General features: G+C 40.9%; 1 protein-coding gene across 1 annotated transcript in view; it reads right to left on the reverse strand.

The window, feature by feature from the left end:
* Positions 1-18190, reverse strand: part of SH3BGRL2 (SH3 domain binding glutamate rich protein like 2) — a 45277-nt gene that overhangs the window by 14199 nt on the left and 12888 nt on the right. The window contains exon 2 of the mRNA XM_086482486.1: positions 7908-8093. Coding sequence (XP_086338612.1) covers positions 7908-8093 — 186 coding nt within the window. The remainder of the gene's footprint in view (positions 1-7907; positions 8094-18190) is intronic.

Below are 18190 nucleotides of genomic sequence, written 5' to 3' on the forward strand. Positions count from 1 at the left end.
CACCTCTTTTCTTCAAGAAAGCATGGCACAAAAGGAAGTTTCCATTTCATGCAAAGAATTAGGATTCCAAACAAAATTGTTGGTAATTATGTCACACTTACTGATTATCTGTAAGTTCTGCAGAACACCAATGTAATAAATATAAAAATAGAAAAGAAATTTTGCAGTATTTTCTACTATATCCTGTAAAGGTGACAATTCCAATTTTATACTGGTCACCTTTAAGTGATTTAAAATACAGAAACACCCCATATTATTGTACTTAGGAAACAGAGAGTCTGCAAAGAGAGTAAGGTATCTCCAGAGATGCATCAAATCTTTGACAGCTATCATCTTTATGTGGTGGGATGGTTTACAAAATACCTGCTACTTCACTTTGAAACAGCTATTCATGAAGTTTAGGATGCAGAGAGGAAAGAATCCAAGTAAAAACTGTGGTGCTCAACAGGAATGTACTCACACCACTACAGGGTAAACAGCAACACTAAAATACATTACTGATATCAGTTCTAACTGCTCTGAGAAGGATAAAATTCTTGGATATTTTATTTTTACTAAGTTGCTGAGCTTCTATTTTTTAAGCCCCAACACTGGGCAGGCTGGCTACTCTACACTTTGCCTCCGGTACCACGCTCCCCTTTATGGAGTACATGTCACATGGAACTAAAGCTCTTTGCCTCAGGACACGGAGAAGAAGTGGAGAAGTAGACAGCAAAAGCATAGGCATAAGTTATAACCATACAGACCTTGTGAATGGTCTGAACAGTATCTTGCCAGCATGGAGAAGACACACGGGCAGGGGTTGCCTTCCAACTCCTGGCTCCTATATTCCTTGCTCGAGAAAAGGCTTAATCAGGAAGACAAACAGCGCTGTGTCACTGGCCTCAAGTCACTCACATTCAGCCTTGGATCTGCGGACGCCTGTAAGCCACAAACTATTACAATACAACTACAAAAGGTAATTAAGAACAATTTCAAATGAATGCCTTAAATTGGCCATACAGGAAACCCTACCTCTGACGGGAAAATTAATTAATCAGGAACGTTCCAGCACCTTCAATCATTAGCAGCTGTTATATGATCTCCGAGCAATTCACACTAACTTTTATCTAGCGGGATTATCCCTCTTCTAAAGACAGACCTGGACCACCAAGATGCTAAGTGAGTTCAGTAAGACATCTCCAAAGGTGCAGGGAACCGAACGTAGACTTTCTGCACACCAGATTAGCCTCACGACTGCCCTAGCTCCTGAAGTAAACACACCACAGCAGGCGTGCTAAGGTGAATTCTGCCATGTTGCTTGAGGATATAGAGAGACAGAGCTCAAGCTCTCTGTATCTGTACGCACAAGAATAATGACAAACTCCCCAACAACAGGCCAAGGCAGCAACTCTGAGATGGCCTCTAGACAGTTTTCTTAAATCTTCTCTTTCCATGTCTTTCTCTTATTAGTGAGTAGTTACTGATTTGTCATTTGAGACATATAGAAAAAGAAATGTGTATGAATCTTTCCAGGATCTTTAAAAAAAAAAAAAAACAAAAACAGGAGAGACTGGTGCAAAGAAATCAGTGCCACAGTAATTGCCTGTGCACTGAATAGTTTCTCAAGGACACTGCACCTCTTTCAGCAGTCTATTTTATTTCTTTCTTGTCTAAAGGCCTTCATGGTTTTGATGGAGTTGATGCCCATATATTAAGTTTCAGGGAAGGACAACAAATACCACATATCTCTGTGTCTAGCACTGCCCACTAGGCACCCTATCAGAACTTACTCTAACATTCTAAACCATATGAACAGCTTCCAAGAAAAAAAAAAAAACAAACAGAAAGCACACACAGGGGAAAAAAAAAAAAAAAGCCAGCCTGCTATGTAAATGCTATGTAAATATTTTCCCTTCAGCTCAAACTCCCACCTGGAAACAGATTTCCTTTTAAATTTGGTTGGCCTAAATTTCAGGCGATCTCACATCAGTGGCAGATTTCTGCATATAAAACTGTCACTGTCTCAAAGCACTAACTTGCAGCTTTGTAAGGTTAAAATAAGAGTGCAGTTTCACGGGGAAGCGGAGATTTCCAGACTTCTGAAAGATCCAGGAGTCAGTTCTAGTCTAAGAGGCGTTGTGTATTCAATTGTGGAGATGTCAGAGAAAGCAGAAGAGAGAGGTGTGAGGCACAGGCCTAATTTCAGACACCACTTTTCCAGCATTTCTTGCTTTCTGCTTAAGAGCTCTCCATGTCCAGTGTGCTGGCTACTGCAGATCCTGTTTGGATACATGTACATATCGCGCCTCACCTACCATGTGAAAAAGCTAGAGCTCTAGCTGGGGGCTACAAATTCCACTTCAGAAGACACATAGCCAAAATTTAGGCATTTCAGCGCTCGGCATCATGCTATAGTCCCTTTGTGAATCTGGCCCTAATGCACCAATCTGCAGTGATCTCTCCATCAGTCTAGACTTTCCATGAACTGTGTAAAAAAAAAAAAAAAGGTAACAGTAAGTAATAAATCAGTAAGAATAAGTAATTATTTGTTCATTCTTTCAAATAGTGTTTTTAACCTGCAGGATACTCTAACAGTTAGTACTATGTTGGATCCTTCCAGCAGTACTTTAAAAAAATCCAAATAACTCACATGCAAAATCATTGATCTGGCTGTGTAAAATAAATTCACAATGGGAGGCAGAGCATTTAGAAATTTTTCTGTAACATTGAAAGCAAGGGATTTAGTTAGTGAAAACTTAGAAAATTAACTACTCTTCATCTTCATGTTTTTACTGGGTCCAGCTGGGATGGAGTAAACGTTTGTCACAGCAACCCTTATGGTGCTGCTGTGTTTTGGATACGTGACTAAAACAGCCTTGATAACACACCAATGTTTTGGCTATTGCCAAGCAGTGCTTTGCACAGCATCAAGGCTGCCTTCTCTTTTTCTTATTCTTCTCCCCTCTGCATCCCCCAGAGAGTAGGCTGGGAGTGGGCAAGAGGTTGGGAGGAGATATAGCTGGGACAGCTGACCCCAGTTGGCCAAAGGGATGTTCCATAGTATCTAATGTCATGCTCATAAAAAAACTGGGGAGTGTTTGTCTTCCAAGGTAGCCATTGCTCAGAGACTGGCTGGGCATTGGTCTGCTTTTGGGAGATGGCAAGTGATTGCATTTGCATCACTTGGGTTTCTTCCCTTTCCTTCACTTATTATCTCACTTATTTCCTTCACTGTCTCTATCTCAACTCAGGAGTTCTCTTGCCTTTGCTCTTCCTATTTTCTCCACCGTCCTGCAAGGGGAGTGGAGGGGAGCAAAGAGCTGTGTGGTTGCTGGCTGAGGTCAACCCACAACAGTCCTTTTTGGCTCCTGAACAGGGACTCAAAAAGGTTCAAGACAATGACAGATTTGATCAGAGTGTGCTAGACTGAATTTATAGCTGTTCTACCTGTTTGTCTGTTACTTGGCAGACTCTTACTTCATTTTGCTGCTCACAATGTTGACCTTCTTGTTCTTGATGATGATTTGTTCTTTCCCTCAGTTGTTCTGTTGCTTGCTCCCTTTCTTCCTGTACATCAGACTTGAGAGCTTGTTAATGGCTGTTTTCAGCTTTTGCTGTTTGCCATGTGGTTTATCACTTTCTTTTGCTTTGCCTGGGAGAGCCATGATAAAAGCATTGGCCTTGAGCCTAACCTGGTATTTGGCCCCTGAACTGCTGCCCTCCCAGTACTTTGGGAACCATCTCATGGACAATTAGCAATTACACTTTTTTCTTCCTTCATGAGCCACTTTGTGGGGGAAATGAAGAATGGTGACTTCCTCTTCTCCTCCAGGACAGAGCTTTCCACCTTTGTTGCAGTGGCCCTTCCGTTTCTTGAACACCACAGTGTAACCAGAAGGTTGTCTTGGTGTGTGCAGTGACACTGATTTTGGCTTTTCAGAAGGTTAACCAACCAGTTGGGAATGCCGCACAGGAGTGTACCCTGAAGCAACCAATTCCCTGGTAGCAAGCTGTGTGGGAGAATTTGAGCAGGTGCCTAGAGCAGTTTTCACCTCTGAAGGTTTGCAACTTCACCCCTGAACAGATATGGAAACTTGTTGAATTGGCAGACCACTTGAAGGAAGGATGACTTGCATATACCATAAAGACACAACTTCCAGCACTGTGTTGAGGCCTGGGGTAGGCCTATGCCTATGCTCAAAGGAACGAGAAGGTCTCTGGATCTGAGGACACACAAACAGACACTGTGAGGGTCTTTGGATCTGAGGACATAGAAACGGACACTGTGGATAAACTAGAAATCCAACCCTCAACTACAACAGTTGCTCCTGCAGTCAAGAAGAAACAACAGAAGCATAGGTTGACCCATAGTAAAGGAGACAGAAGCTCCTCCTGAAGGAGAGCAGGAAGAAGAGATCATGGACTGGCCAGAAGAGAAAAGTGGCTGTATGTCAAAGTACTACAGCAGGAGCCACTAAAACTGAGGATAAGCCCTGTAAAGAACCGGCCAAGGCACAACTGGTTTCAATGCCCAACAATCCAACAAAACACACCAGCTGCTATTAAGGCTCTACTTATCCTTTCTTTTTGTTTGATCTTTTCCAAATTATATCCACTTCACTCTTCTTTATGCAAAATGCATGAGCTCCCTCTTGGAACATGCACCAGGTGTTAACATTTCCTTACTCTTACATAGCACTAACTAGAGCAAGATAGCTGAGGTAATTTCAGATTTACATCACTGTAAATTACAAGAGCAGGTTCATGTGTCCGATTTGTCCAAAACGTAGACTCTCTTCTCACACACTCACAATGTTACAGCAATATCACTAAGATGAAACACCAGATTGTAAAGGCATAAAAATATGTAAATTATTATAGTGTCAGTTCTATGCCATAGCACTGGATTATCAGTAAAATGATTTGTGTTCTTGCGTGCTCACAGCTCTTATCTTGTTCGCAGGAAATAAAAATGGTTCTTGCTGAGTACTTTATTTGAAAGTCCACTAGCAGCACTCATTACTGAAAATCTGGGGAGTGCATCTCAGAAGACTGAGAAAAAGAGAAGATAGATTAATAATCATATTCGCGATTATATTGACTCGGAAAAAATTCAAGGTCTTGCTCACATTTCGAAATATGGAGTTTGTCTGTTGGTACCAGAAGGATCCCTCCCTCTGTGGTACAAGACATTTTGTGAATCAGTAAGCCTTGGTAATCTTTTTATACTTTTCTCCCCTCTTACACCAGCTATCACATGTTCAAATGGCTGACACCAATCCATTTTGGATACTTACTGAAAACACTGAAGACAAACTACTTCTATATTGCAGTTACATTCTGAAAAGTGATTATTTCAAATGGTAATGACCCAGCTAGAAAAACCTATTCTGAGATAATACCCTTGTGTACACTGCTGAGGTTTTCTACTAAAGAGAAAATGGGGAGAAAAAACCCCAAACTATTAATATTTTACTAACACAGAAAAAACAGTATGGCTATGTACATGACACTGAGTCATGGCTTGTACATCATATGTGTGTGAATCTCTATTGAAATAACATGAACAAAGTGTAAAGTGCACCTATTTTGCTTTGCATCATCTAGCCCTCATAAATCTAGAGGAACAGCAATGGAGCTGACCAGTTTGCACTGTAAGTCAGTCTGTATGGTCAGTAACAATGCATAAGCCAGAATAAGTACATAGGCAGTTTCCTGGTGAGACTGTAGAACTGGCAGGCAGAAAAACAGACAGTGTTTGTTAATAGAGCAAATTGGATTAGAAATTGCCTGAACACAAATCAAGAATGATAAGCTACAATTTTCACTAACTCAATCAAAAGAAAACTCGGTGGGTATTTTTTCAGTTTAATTTATTTAATAGTGATTTTTTTTTTTTTTAGTTATTCATGTCAAGATAAACATACCAAAACACACCGTGGAAATGACAGAGACACAAGATGCACAATGTCGGCTGACTTCATCTAATTGTGATATTTTAGCCCCCTTTCCAGCACTGACCTCCTTTGCCTCCTGCCTAATATTTTGCCTCCACTCTATTACCTAAGAACTTCATTAACTAATGCAGCAGGCTAACTGATGAATGTCAGAGATCCTGCACATACTTCTTCCTTCATCCTAGAAACTACAGTTTCTTTCAAAGCCTGTTTGCTCTTTAAAGATGTTCATGCAGACGGTGAGGTCTAGTAATAGGATTAACTCTGCTCAACCAAAACCGCTATCAGCTGAGCAGACAGATTAATGAGATCATCTCACATGTTGCATGACATCTTCTCCCTTGCTAATTCCAAACAGCAATTTCTAAGACTAGGTTAAAACATGCTATAACGACAAGCTGAAAGGGTAAGAAACAACAGCTTAAAACACTATTTCCCAGGCAAACTAATATCACACAGAACAATGCAAATGTTATTATTTTTAAGTGAGGGGCTGCTCCACAAGTGAGGGTCAAAATCCCTTCCCATGTCCCAGATACATCTCTTACCTGGAAGTAGGAAGATATAACTTGCACGGCAGTGTAAGCTGAGGTAAACAAGTAAGGCCAATACAAAGCATATGGGAGGGATGTTAAATATCTCGCTTCAAGAAGCCAGTTAGCTGCTGCATCACACAGAGTCTGTTTGTTGTTGAGGGTCCTAAACCACTTCTTACGTGCTTCCTACATTAAGCTACCAATTGCACTGCAGTTGACAGGTTCTCAGCAGATCTGAATGATCCACCAGCCAGAAGCAGCTTTGTTACAGCACTGTTGAGTCTGGCAAGGACTAAGTTAGAACCAGCTTGGATGTATCTTCACCACACTGTAGTCAGAAACCCACAAAATACCCACATTTATTCTGGTCCAGTTATTACAACTACAGACACTCTCTTCCCCATTTCATTCTCCTACTGAATTCACTGACAAACCTCACCCAATCCCTTCCTGTTGCAGCCAGGGTGGCACATCAAACCTCCCCTTCTCCCACCAGCTAGTCTAACACTACCTCAAACCTGCCTCCTCAAGGATATACAAGTCACATGGTTGAAGTACAAAAAGACACTGCAAGGCAAAGAGGGCCCAGCCATGGTCTTTTTACAAGATTTTGTTTAAAGGTGAGTAAAAGTTCTGGGAAGATTCTCCCAGGCTACAACAGTGCCCACAACTCCGCGTACCATGCTGGCAAGTGGGAGAGTAAAACATTCATATGGTGCCATTCTTAACATATCAAAGGCTACCGCCTCAGCTTGTACTAGAGGATGGAGAAGTTATTGCAGCTTACACCATGACAGAAACCTGTCCATCCATCAGTATGTTGTCAGATTCACGGGCTCTCATGCTTAGCAGTCTTTCAGCAGAGGAAGACAAGTCTCAAGCTGCTTTGCTTTAGGGAAAAATAAAACTATTCTACAATTCAAACAGCAAATAGTTTTAATTTATCCTAGAGACTCTGATTGCATAAAGGCTTTCTCAGCATGAATGAGATTTACACTACGGCAGCAACAGAGAAGGAGCTTAATTACAACGACAATATAACTCAGTCTAGCCAATGTTCTCATTTACTGTGCCGAAGATTCCCTTCTGAACTTTTATGCTTGGACTAGACCCAAGTAGCAAGAAAACCATAAATCCCTAGCTTATAGTGGTCTCACGAGGGACTTTACCACAAACAGGTTATACATGGTGCATGTGACATTACAAATCCTTACAGTCATGGAGGGAATCCACTAGCTGAAGATAAACTTAGGATTTACAGATGAACGATCTGAATTTTCACTATATGATTGTTACCTGATCCTATTGCCCCAAACTGTCACCATTAATTCAGCTACTACTAGAGAAAGCTCAACAGCAAGCCCCAGGTTTTTTAAATGGCCAACAGGGTATACTAATATATCATCCATTGACAACCATAATGGCTACTTACTCCACAGTACCGATCATCACTGAATATCTGTGGTGGCAGCGGATTGCCTTGTGCAGGCTGCCTGTCCTCAGGAATATTTTTATACATCCATTGTCTTTTCTCCTCTGACATTGTGATATCCACTTCTTCAAACTCTATGCGATTGGCTTCCAGAAACCTTACCACATCTTGTTGCCTCTTCTTTATCTAGATGAAAGAAGAAAAAAAAAAAAACACAATAATCTGAGCAAGTCCACCATAACTCAGACATACTTACAAACCTGAGAACACTCATCCTCTCCCATCCCACTTTCACAGGATGGGAAGTCACAAACTCAGGAAGGTGAAAAAAAATATTTTTTTTCAGTTTTAAGTTCGTAAAAGTTAAACACTGCTGTTTTCTTTACAAGTTGGCAAAGGTTATACTTCTTCACCTCATTTCTAGAAGGCTGTCTCTTTAGTTCAACTGCAGGAACTTCACAGTTTCCCCTCTAAAGACGCTTTAAAAAAATAATCTGTATGGGACTTCAGAAGTAGGAGTTAAAAGAGGCAGCTGGTTTTCAAAGTCATTAGGGGCTACATTTTCTAAGTATACAGGCACCTAGAAATGCAAGGTAAGCAGCCTGGCAAGTCCCAGAAGAAGCTACTCCTGTAAATGTTCATTGAGATAACCATGTCAGTACATCTGAAAAAAACCACCCCAGCTGCACACATTTTTGTTTTCCTAGACACCTACACTTCTTTTAAAATGCAGCTCAAGAGTTCCCCGAGCAAGGCTTCTTGAATCTTTAACTAAGAGTGTCTGTCCGCGTAATACACATGCCTAAAAATAAGTATGAGCTCATCTCCTGAAAATTAACGTTATTGCAAAAAAAAAAGCATGAGGTTCGTACTAAATATATGGAGCTTCTGCCCCTCAAATTGATTATCATTTTTATACAAAAGTCGAACAGAGGCAGAACACTGGCAGTTTTTAGCTCATTGTCACTAAGATCAACCCTTAACAGCTAGCTGGGCTTCAAGCAGATACACTCAGGTGAAGACTACTTCTGCCTCAAATAGGACTTGATATCAAGATAGCAATCTTTGAAATGAAAGTCTGTAGGGCCAAGGAAAGCTACCTGGATTCATTCAGCTAGGTCTGCTCTGCATTCTGTACTTTTCACATCTACCTATTGAAATTAATTATTTCAGAAAGGAACTACAAATTATATGCTGCATTTTTTACAGCTACCATCAACAGTATTATTTGAAGAAAAAAATACAGCTTTAATAATTTTAAAGAATTCCTGAAGTGTCAGATCCACGCAGTTACTGACTGGCATAAAGCCCAGGTGGATGAATCATGCCTGTGGGTATCATATGACCTAGATACTGTTTGGAAATCAGAGAATTTTTAAAGTGCATGTGCTAGTTCTTGTCACACAACTCAGTCTGTCTATCTAAATACACCACAAAAATATATAACTTTTGGAGGTAATGCTGATGGAACCATTCTTTCCTTGAAATAAGAGAGTGGCCATCCCAAGAAACTTCAAAGACAAAGCTCTTAAATTATTACTGTCTTTCTTAAGCAGTTGGCTGCATAGGAAGTTTGTGTCTCAGTGTCTTAGTCTTTTTCTTACATATACTGGTGGGGGGTTTTAGGCATATAGGAAAGGACCACTTTTTCTTGCATTAGGCAGCTCCTAAAATTGTGTGCAAAGAATGCATTATGAACAATAGAATTACCACACCATCATCACTGCTGGTACTGAAGACAACACGCCTTTCACATGTAGTGCTTGGAGATACAATTTAGGGGTGCACTTGGTAAGAGTAGGGTTGATGGTCGGATTGGATGATCTCAAAGGTCTTTTCCAACCTGAATGATTCTGTGATTTACTATCGCCCTAAAAATTGCAAGGACAAATTCTGTTGTCAATGTAATAGTGAAAGATGAAAATACTTTCCTCTATCTTTCACTCAAAAAAGCTGCAAGAAAGGCCTAGAAGAGGCAAAGACTGAGATTTTCTTAACACAAATATAAAGTGTTTGTTCAAACAGAAATGAGATGTCTAAAACGATGTGGGGAAGAAGTCATTTCCTTATAGTGGAGTACTGATAAAACCAGCATCAATTCCCTCCTTCACTGGTCAGAGAAACTAGCAAACTAAACAGTGCCTGGGCCAGCCTTCTGGCCCTGAGGCCAAATAGCGTCACCTGGCCAAGTCTATTAAACCTGCAGCCTCTCAGAGTGGCTGTATGCAAACTGTACATTGGGAATGATGCTGTAACACCTAAATCATGGCCACGAACTGTTTGTGAGACTGTAAGTTAGCCTTGGCCAAAGCTGCCCGCGCCAGCAACCATGCCTCTAACTGTTTCACAGCACCAGAGCGCTCCGTTGCTCAGGCCCAGGCCACGTACTAGTACACAGGTGTCTACACTCACCCAGTGTCGTCTGCTGCCTTCCAGCAGTCTGTACACTGGGCATAAGTTTAACTGCAACTTAGAGGTAATCTGAACCCTAATATTTTACTGTCCACACCATGAGAATTCTCCCACAAAGCCACATTTCCTAATCTCTCCTTTTTATTTTTATAAAACTAATTAAGATGTTGAAGTGAAATAAATTGTGGTGGGTTTTTTTTAGCCAGAAGCCTTGCAATTCTCCACATGACATCTGCATGAGTTATCAGCTGTGGATGTGCCAGCTGCATAAATTTAAACAAAATGCCCTGAAAATTTTTAGCCAAAAAAGAAGCCTGTAACTGAAACAAGAACATTAGTTACATTTAAAATCCTATTAAATTATGCCTTGTTGTTTAAGATGGATGCTCAGAGCATCTGTCACAACAGAAGCCAGATGATTATTCCCAAGAAAACCACAGGACCTTTGTCTTCCTCTACAACTGGATCTGTGCCGGAGGAGTGCGTCAGCCTCACAATCCTGTCTGCAGCTCTCATCTGTGGTTACTCCAAGCTCTAAAAACTTCCAGCGCTCGACCACGTGAAACCCTGAGCAAAGACAACACGGCACAAAGAGCAGTGGCAGTTCTCCTTTCCTCATCAGCCTATGCAGGGGATCTGAGCTCCTGTCAAGAGCCCAGTGGAGAAAAATATATCCTCATTTGACAAACTATGGAAGTGGATCCTTTAGTCCTTTTTGTGAAACTTAGCCTTGTACCTTGCTGCTTCCGAGGCTGCCAGGGTGTGATGCAACTGAAAGGAACCTGAAAAGAGTATTCATATAATCAAAGGTACCATGTTCAGAAAAACTTGGTTCACAGCTATTCATACACCACTTTGGGAAAGCATCTGTATACTTACAGGATAGACTGCTTTAGCACCAAAATATTTTGGTTTTAATACTTTTCAGCACACCAGAAGACACTGAGAGATACACCATCAAAATATATAACCATTTGAAGTTTCAGAGGAAAATCTTTACATAATATGCTCCTAATCTATCTTTAATGCAGTGAAAAAAACTCTGATAGAGCTAATAGTCTATGATCATAATTTGATGTTTGTCTTCCATATTTTTAGCAGGGTGATTGTTTTCTGAACATCATTTCTCTGCGCTTGGTTTTACTGTTAATCTGTATTTCTAGTCACAAAAGTAAGACAGTTAAAAGTCCCCAGAGACATCACCACTTTATCCCAGTATTTAGAGCTGGTCTCCTTACTAGGAATAAAAGCCAGCAATAATAGGATGTCCATTTTGATATACAAAACTGCTAAAATGAACTAATCACTTATTCAGCAGTATGATTTATAAAGAAAGCCTACCGCAGCTAAGGTATCCTGCCTTTCTGCCCCAGTTTTCATTTCTGTATACTGATTTGCAACAGGTAAGAGGAAGATACACTTGCAGACTGCATTGGAAAAATACTTCAAAGACATATTCAGGCCTGGCCAGGTGGGACTATTGGGATTATCTGTTCTGACCTTCAGCATCTCTGAATTAATTCCTCTTAGGAGTAAAGAGTTTCGTTGGAATTTTTTTCCCCTAGGCTCCATTCCTGAACCGATAACAGAAAATCTGCTAGTCTCAGTAAATTGTTCCCATAGTTAATTAACTGCCTTCATTTAAAATATTTGCTTGCTTCTGTTCAGAATTCACGTCACTTCCAGCTTTCAGTCATTTTACTTTTCAGATCTTTGGCTACACTGAAAACTCTCCTGTTTAAAAGTTCCTGTTTCCCACACAACTAATACAGGGGAAAAACAGATCTCCCAGCTAACAGTGATCTCCAGTAACAAAAGAAATCCTATTGCTCATTTAACAGCAGAACGACGAAATGAGGATGTTACCATCATAAATCATGTCCAGGCTGGAGCAGAAGTTTAGCAACATCAGATCACGTCTTCTATCTAAATTTCCTGGAAGCTTCTCATCACTTCTAACAGTCACAATCTCCTCCTTTTTTCCATCTCTATGCTTCCTGAACCTGTTTTCAGAAGGCCTTCTGTACTAGAAAGGCTTGCCTACTGACAGCTGCTGAACCAGAGGAGCATATCATGTGGTCTCCCAATACTAAATGGCAGCAGCATTTCACTATTTTACACTGTTTTAACCAAGATATTCCATACAGTGCAAAAATCTCACTAGTCCAGGATTTATCTAACCCAGATAGGATAAATGAGTATTACTTCTACTATACTATAGGCCAGATGACTCAAGTAGCAGTATTAATAGAAACTGTGAAATACCCATGATTAAAGAGAACTTCTCTGCCATACTTCATTAGCCCAGTTAATATAAATGGGACAAAGCAGACAGATTCTCAGTTTCAAATCTCTTTGCGGTGTCGGCAGATGTGTTGCTGAGTGTCTGGTGCCCACAAAGTGGACGTGGGAGGTTGTTCTGCTCTGGACTCTAACCCCCAGTTTCTGGAGATAAAGCATTCCCTGGGCTTCAGTCCTTCTGCCTGTAAGCAGCAGGAGAGACAGCAGGTACCATTCAGTGCATTGGCTAGTGAGTGAGATGTGTAGCACTGACTGTCCTACAGCCTCTTCATCCTGGAACTGAAGGGACCGAAAGCCTAACCTGAACTGTCCACTCCTTCCAGACAGATCCCAAGAACAAAGAGCCTGCTTTCTAACACAAAATCCCACCCCAAAAATTATTCAGACCACACATGCTGAGAAGGCAGCCTTCTGATGAATATCTTCTAAGCTGTCTTGTCAGACCACAAACACGTTTTAGAAGTCTGACGTTTAAAAAACCAAAACAGAATGGATGTCTAAGTCCACCTCACAGACTTGTTTCACTGACTGGCATTCATCTATCTAGACCCGTGCCTCTAAAGACAGAGATAGTCCTGCTGGTCCCCTTCCTTCTCTTTCAATTTGGTTACTCTTTGCTGGTGCCTGCCCTTACTCCAGAACTGCAGCAGCCACGTTATCCACTCACTGACTCAGCTGAAAACCGAATGTACTGCGTTTGGCAGGGGCACCTTCAGGGTCCAGTCTGATGATACAGCTAAGCAGATCCACCGCTGGCTATCACTGAGAGGACACAATGTTCCTTCCTCCTGCCAAGTGGCTCCTGCAGCTTTCCTTGCACAAGCATAATGCAGGCACCAGGGGAACAAGGGAAGGAGCAGCAATAATGTCAGCACCACAATCTCATCGGTTTATAACAGTAGTAAAACTGCATCCTAAGAAAATGGCTCAGCAGACGCTGAAGCATGACCAGCTACAGGTATTTGAAATACAAACTGCATAAACAGCATTTGTGTAACATAAATACAAGCTCTAGCTCACTCCCACAGCCACTCCCATGGGAGCCTCTACCCTTACAAGTCATGCAAACATAACCAAGAGGACTGTTGCAGTGTAAAATGCAGATGTAATATAGTCACTGCAGAGAATTACTAATGATGAGCTTAACACATCCTCCCAGATAACAAGGAGATACTGCGCTCTAACAAAGAGATGTAAGCCGTAACCACTTCAAATGAACAGAACTCTAAACAGTGTTAACTGCAAACCTATGCGTACCTTCCTTAGAAAAGCAAGGAGGAGGCGATGCCTCTTACAACCACACTAAGCAGCATCTGCATTCTTCTGTTTCCACTGTGTTTCTGCTTTCATACAGAAGCAAAGAAAAACAACCCCACACATTCACAAGGCTGACACAAAAATCCTCATGGTCCTGCTACATTTCCAACCTGTAGCAACAGAGACTTTCTGCCAAATTTCTCCTTCTTTGCTTGGCTTAGGAAAGGAAAGCACAACTGATCCCTGCCAATTTTCATTGCAGAGAGATGGTAGTGCTATGACAGGCCTTTACAAAGGTTCATATGATTAATTCATTGTTCTTGGCACAGGAAAATACATGTACATAGGGGAAAAGGAGACAAGAAGCTGTGGTGAGGTGAACGAGGGTATTAAATAAGAAATTTTAAAAGGAGAAATTAAAAAAATCAGCACTGCATAACTATTTCCAAAAGTAAAGTAAGTGGCTACCTGCCGTAGCAAATACTGCATTACATGTGATAGAAGGAAAACACAGCCGCCTCAGAACAGACCTCCAAATAGCTAAAAACACCTTCGATGTTTCATCCTCAAGGAAATGTTTAAATACCCTAAAAATTGACCACAGAACTTTTCAGTCTGAAAAGAAATACAACAGTCCCTGAACAGTGGCCACATGCAGCCTGCACTGCCCTGGTCTCCTGCAAGCAGCGATCTTCTGCTTGCATACTGAGCCGTAATTTGGGACACACCGTATGAAATACTCTGTTGAACTGGGAGCGCAATCTGTTCAGCTTCATGCAAAATAAGTTTGCAGGTGCCTGGGAGCTGCTGAGACACTGCTTAGCCAGGCCATCTGCACTCCTTTACCTCTATGCAATGTATGTATGGTATCTTTCAAAAAGCCCAGCATTTAAGAAATGCAATTAAAATTTGAGCCAGGTTTGTTTTTTAAAAGACTTCTAATCACAAGCAGTCAGCAAAGGAAAACATATTAATTTCTTTTTCTATAAAGCTGCAGAAACAGTAAGCTGCTCCATGCTCAATGCCTGCTCACCTTGTATTTTCCTTGTCATATGTTGCACTATGATAAAATGTATTTGAATTCCATGTAGGTATGTCTATTTCAAGCTGAAGAGAAAAGTTTCTTATTTAAGAGAGTTCGTACAAACCCGTTGTTCTCTGTGCAAGTAACAAGGTAACACTCAGAAACACAAAGGAGTCTTTAGCAAGTACAAATACATCTATCACTGCACAAAACAAGAGATGATGGTTGTTTTCTCAGAGATTTACTTGGTATTTTCAGTAAGCATAAAGCGAAAAGGAAAGACAGAAATGGAACAAACAGAAAAAGGGGAAAGACTAAGAAAGAAAAAAAGAGAAGGTTTTACACAAGTACCAACTACAGGGAGTGCCATGCAGGGCGCCTTTGAGCTGCGTGCAGCTGAGAAAGCCTCTGAAGTCACTCCCAAGTGTGCGTCTTTTGACTTCTGTATTTCTGGAAACAAGGCTTGCCAATGATGTACACAAATGAAGTAAGTGATTCTATCATCATTTTCTTCTTGCAGTAGGAACAATGTGTCCCTATAGTGTTGAAAATCCACTTATATGTGAGCCTCTGAGAGACTGGAGAAAACCAGATCCTATGAGACCCAAACCTTGGCTCACTACTCCACATCAAAAGAATAAAAATACCATTGAAGCTGGGTCTGTCTTCCAATTAACGACGTAAATTTGTATTCCGTTGCATCAATGCGAAACCAAAAAACCAGCATTGCTTGTGGGGATAAAAAATGGCTAAAACAAAGTGAAACTTGAAGAATTTGCAACAGGAACTGAACCAGAACTTTGAAGTCTCACTGACTGTACAGGCAGACAGCTCCAAATGAGACAGACCTTGACAGACTAGCAGCCAGAGCCCTCCCTGCAGATTGCGAAGCGCAGTGAGAGGATTCCCAGCCCAGCCTGGCAAGCAGCAGGTAACTGCCAGATTGAAGGTCAGGATGCAGTGTTGGTTGTTCTAGTAGGGAAGACTGCAAAACCTACTGCCAGTCTGGATTGTAACCTACAGCGAGAGCTCCATTCTGTGGAATTACGCTATCCTGAAAACTTTTACATTTCTATTCAACAAAATGCATGCTTGAAATTATATTTGTGCTACAGATACAGGATCTTTCCTAGTCATGGGTATTTTCTCGTGAGGACACTGGGAAGGCATACTGGTTCTTCTTTGGCTGGGTCTCTAGCTAAAACAGAGGGCAGATTACCAGAGCATGCTGGTAACATGGTCTGTTTCTAAAAATGTCTCAGCCCTGGAAGATCTCAGGGATTCATAAAGCATATTCTCAGCTAACAAAAACTTCTCCTGATGGAACCATCCTGCAGGACTAGAATAATTCATTTCAAAAGACTAACAATTCAAACCGTAGCTGGCAGCTCACTTCTTTCAATAGATAGATGGTTTTGTTTGTAATTTACCATATGTTTCAGTAATTCAAGAGAGTGGTTAAAAAGAAAGTGTTATTTTCATGCATTTTGCCAACAGAAACCTCTCAAAGATGCCAGAGAATAATTTAACTCTCCTGTTTAGTATTCTAGATTTAACTCGTCCTCATACTATTCTCTTTTGTCAAACTGGCATATTTATAGCAAGCATTTTGCATCATGAAAGAAACCCTTTCAACAAGCAACACCTATCTTTCTTTTCAAAATGTATACTACACATAAATACAAGTATGATAACTGCAACCCTTATTAATTCAGTTACTTTTTAGTACCTCCTAATTAAATGCAGGTTGTTCTCTGATCTCCATGCTACGCTACATTTATTCATATGTTTATTTCTTTTGATTTCTCTAAGTTATTTGATTCTGAAGAATATCCTTTGCTTCCCAGTAAAGTCCCAGTCCAATAAGGTAATTGAGAACTGTTGAGTTGTGAACTATTGGAAACTCAGTACTCAGTCCTGCAGAGATGAACCAAAAGTCGATCTTTGAATCTCACAGTTCCTCCTGCAGAGTTAGGAGACCAGGGAATAGTTTGGTGTCTTGCACATGGAAGCCAAATACTGCTGTAGCTGAAAATCTGCAGGGATTTAGAGATATCAACTTTGTTAATGTGAATCAACCTTGCTTGGTAGAATCACGATTTTTTGGAGGGAAGAAAAAAACCAGTAATTATGTTTTGTTTCTTTATTTTCTCAAAATGTCTTAAATACTTGGTAATTGTTTGAAGTTCACTGAAATAGCACTGAAGAAAGCAGTTTTATAAGCATATGGTTATAAGGTTTTGGAAAGTAAGCAAATGCTATAAAAATCGGATGAGTCAGCAGAGTGCCCTGGCAGCCAAAAGGGCAAACTGCATCCTGGGGTGCATCAAACACAGCGTGACCAGCCGGTCAATAGAGGTGATTATCCCGCTGTATTCGGTATTGGTGTGGCCTCACCTTGAGTACTGTGTGCAGTTCTGGGTCCCACAATTTAAGAAGGATGTGAAGGTCCTTGAATGCATCCAAAGGAGAGCAACAATGCTGGTGACGGGGTTGGAAGGAACGTCCTATGAGGAGCGGCTGAGGGCTTTGGGTTTGTCTAGTTTGGAGAGAAGGAGGCTGAGGGGCGACCTCATTGCTCTCTACAGCTTCCTGAGGAGGGGAAGTGGAGAGGGAGGTGCTGATCTCTTCTCCCTGGTATTCAGTGATAGGACACTTGACAGCTGTGTCAGGGGAGGTTCAGACTTGACATTAGGAAGCATTTCATTACAGGGTGGTCCAACACTGGAACAGGCTTCCTAGAGAGGTGGTCGATGCCCCAAGCCTATCAGTGTTTAAGAGGCATTTAGACAATGCCCTTAATAACATGCTTTAAATTTTGGTGACCCCTAAAGTGGTCAGGCAGTTGGACTAGATGATCACTGTAGGTTCTTTCCAACTGAAATATTCTATTCTATATTCTGAAAAGAAAAGTAAAAGTTTACAAACAAAAAAAATCCCCCTAACAAGAAATTCACACGCATTTCCTATTATGTAACATGTTTATCACCTAAACTTTTAAGATGAAAACACACAACTGTCTTTTTTTTTTTCTGACATGGTAAGTGAGCAGAGCGCTGAAAGTGTTGTGAACTAGTTCTACGTATTTATCAGTCACATTGTTTTGTCACAATGAATAAAGCATCCCCAGCTGTATTTTCTGTACTTACTGCAAATGAAATATAAAAGCAAATCTCTTGGCACAAAGAAACAGGTCATGTTTCTTCCTTCTCATTTGCTTTGAGCATCAAAACCCAGCGGCATTATCTATTAGAATGGATAAAAACACCTATCAGCCCATGAGACGTAG

Source organism: Leptosomus discolor, chromosome 2 (genome assembly GCF_034619465.1).
Source record: "Leptosomus discolor isolate bLepDis1 chromosome 2, bLepDis1.hap2, whole genome shotgun sequence".
Lineage (NCBI taxonomy): Eukaryota > Metazoa > Chordata > Aves > Leptosomiformes > Leptosomidae > Leptosomus > Leptosomus discolor.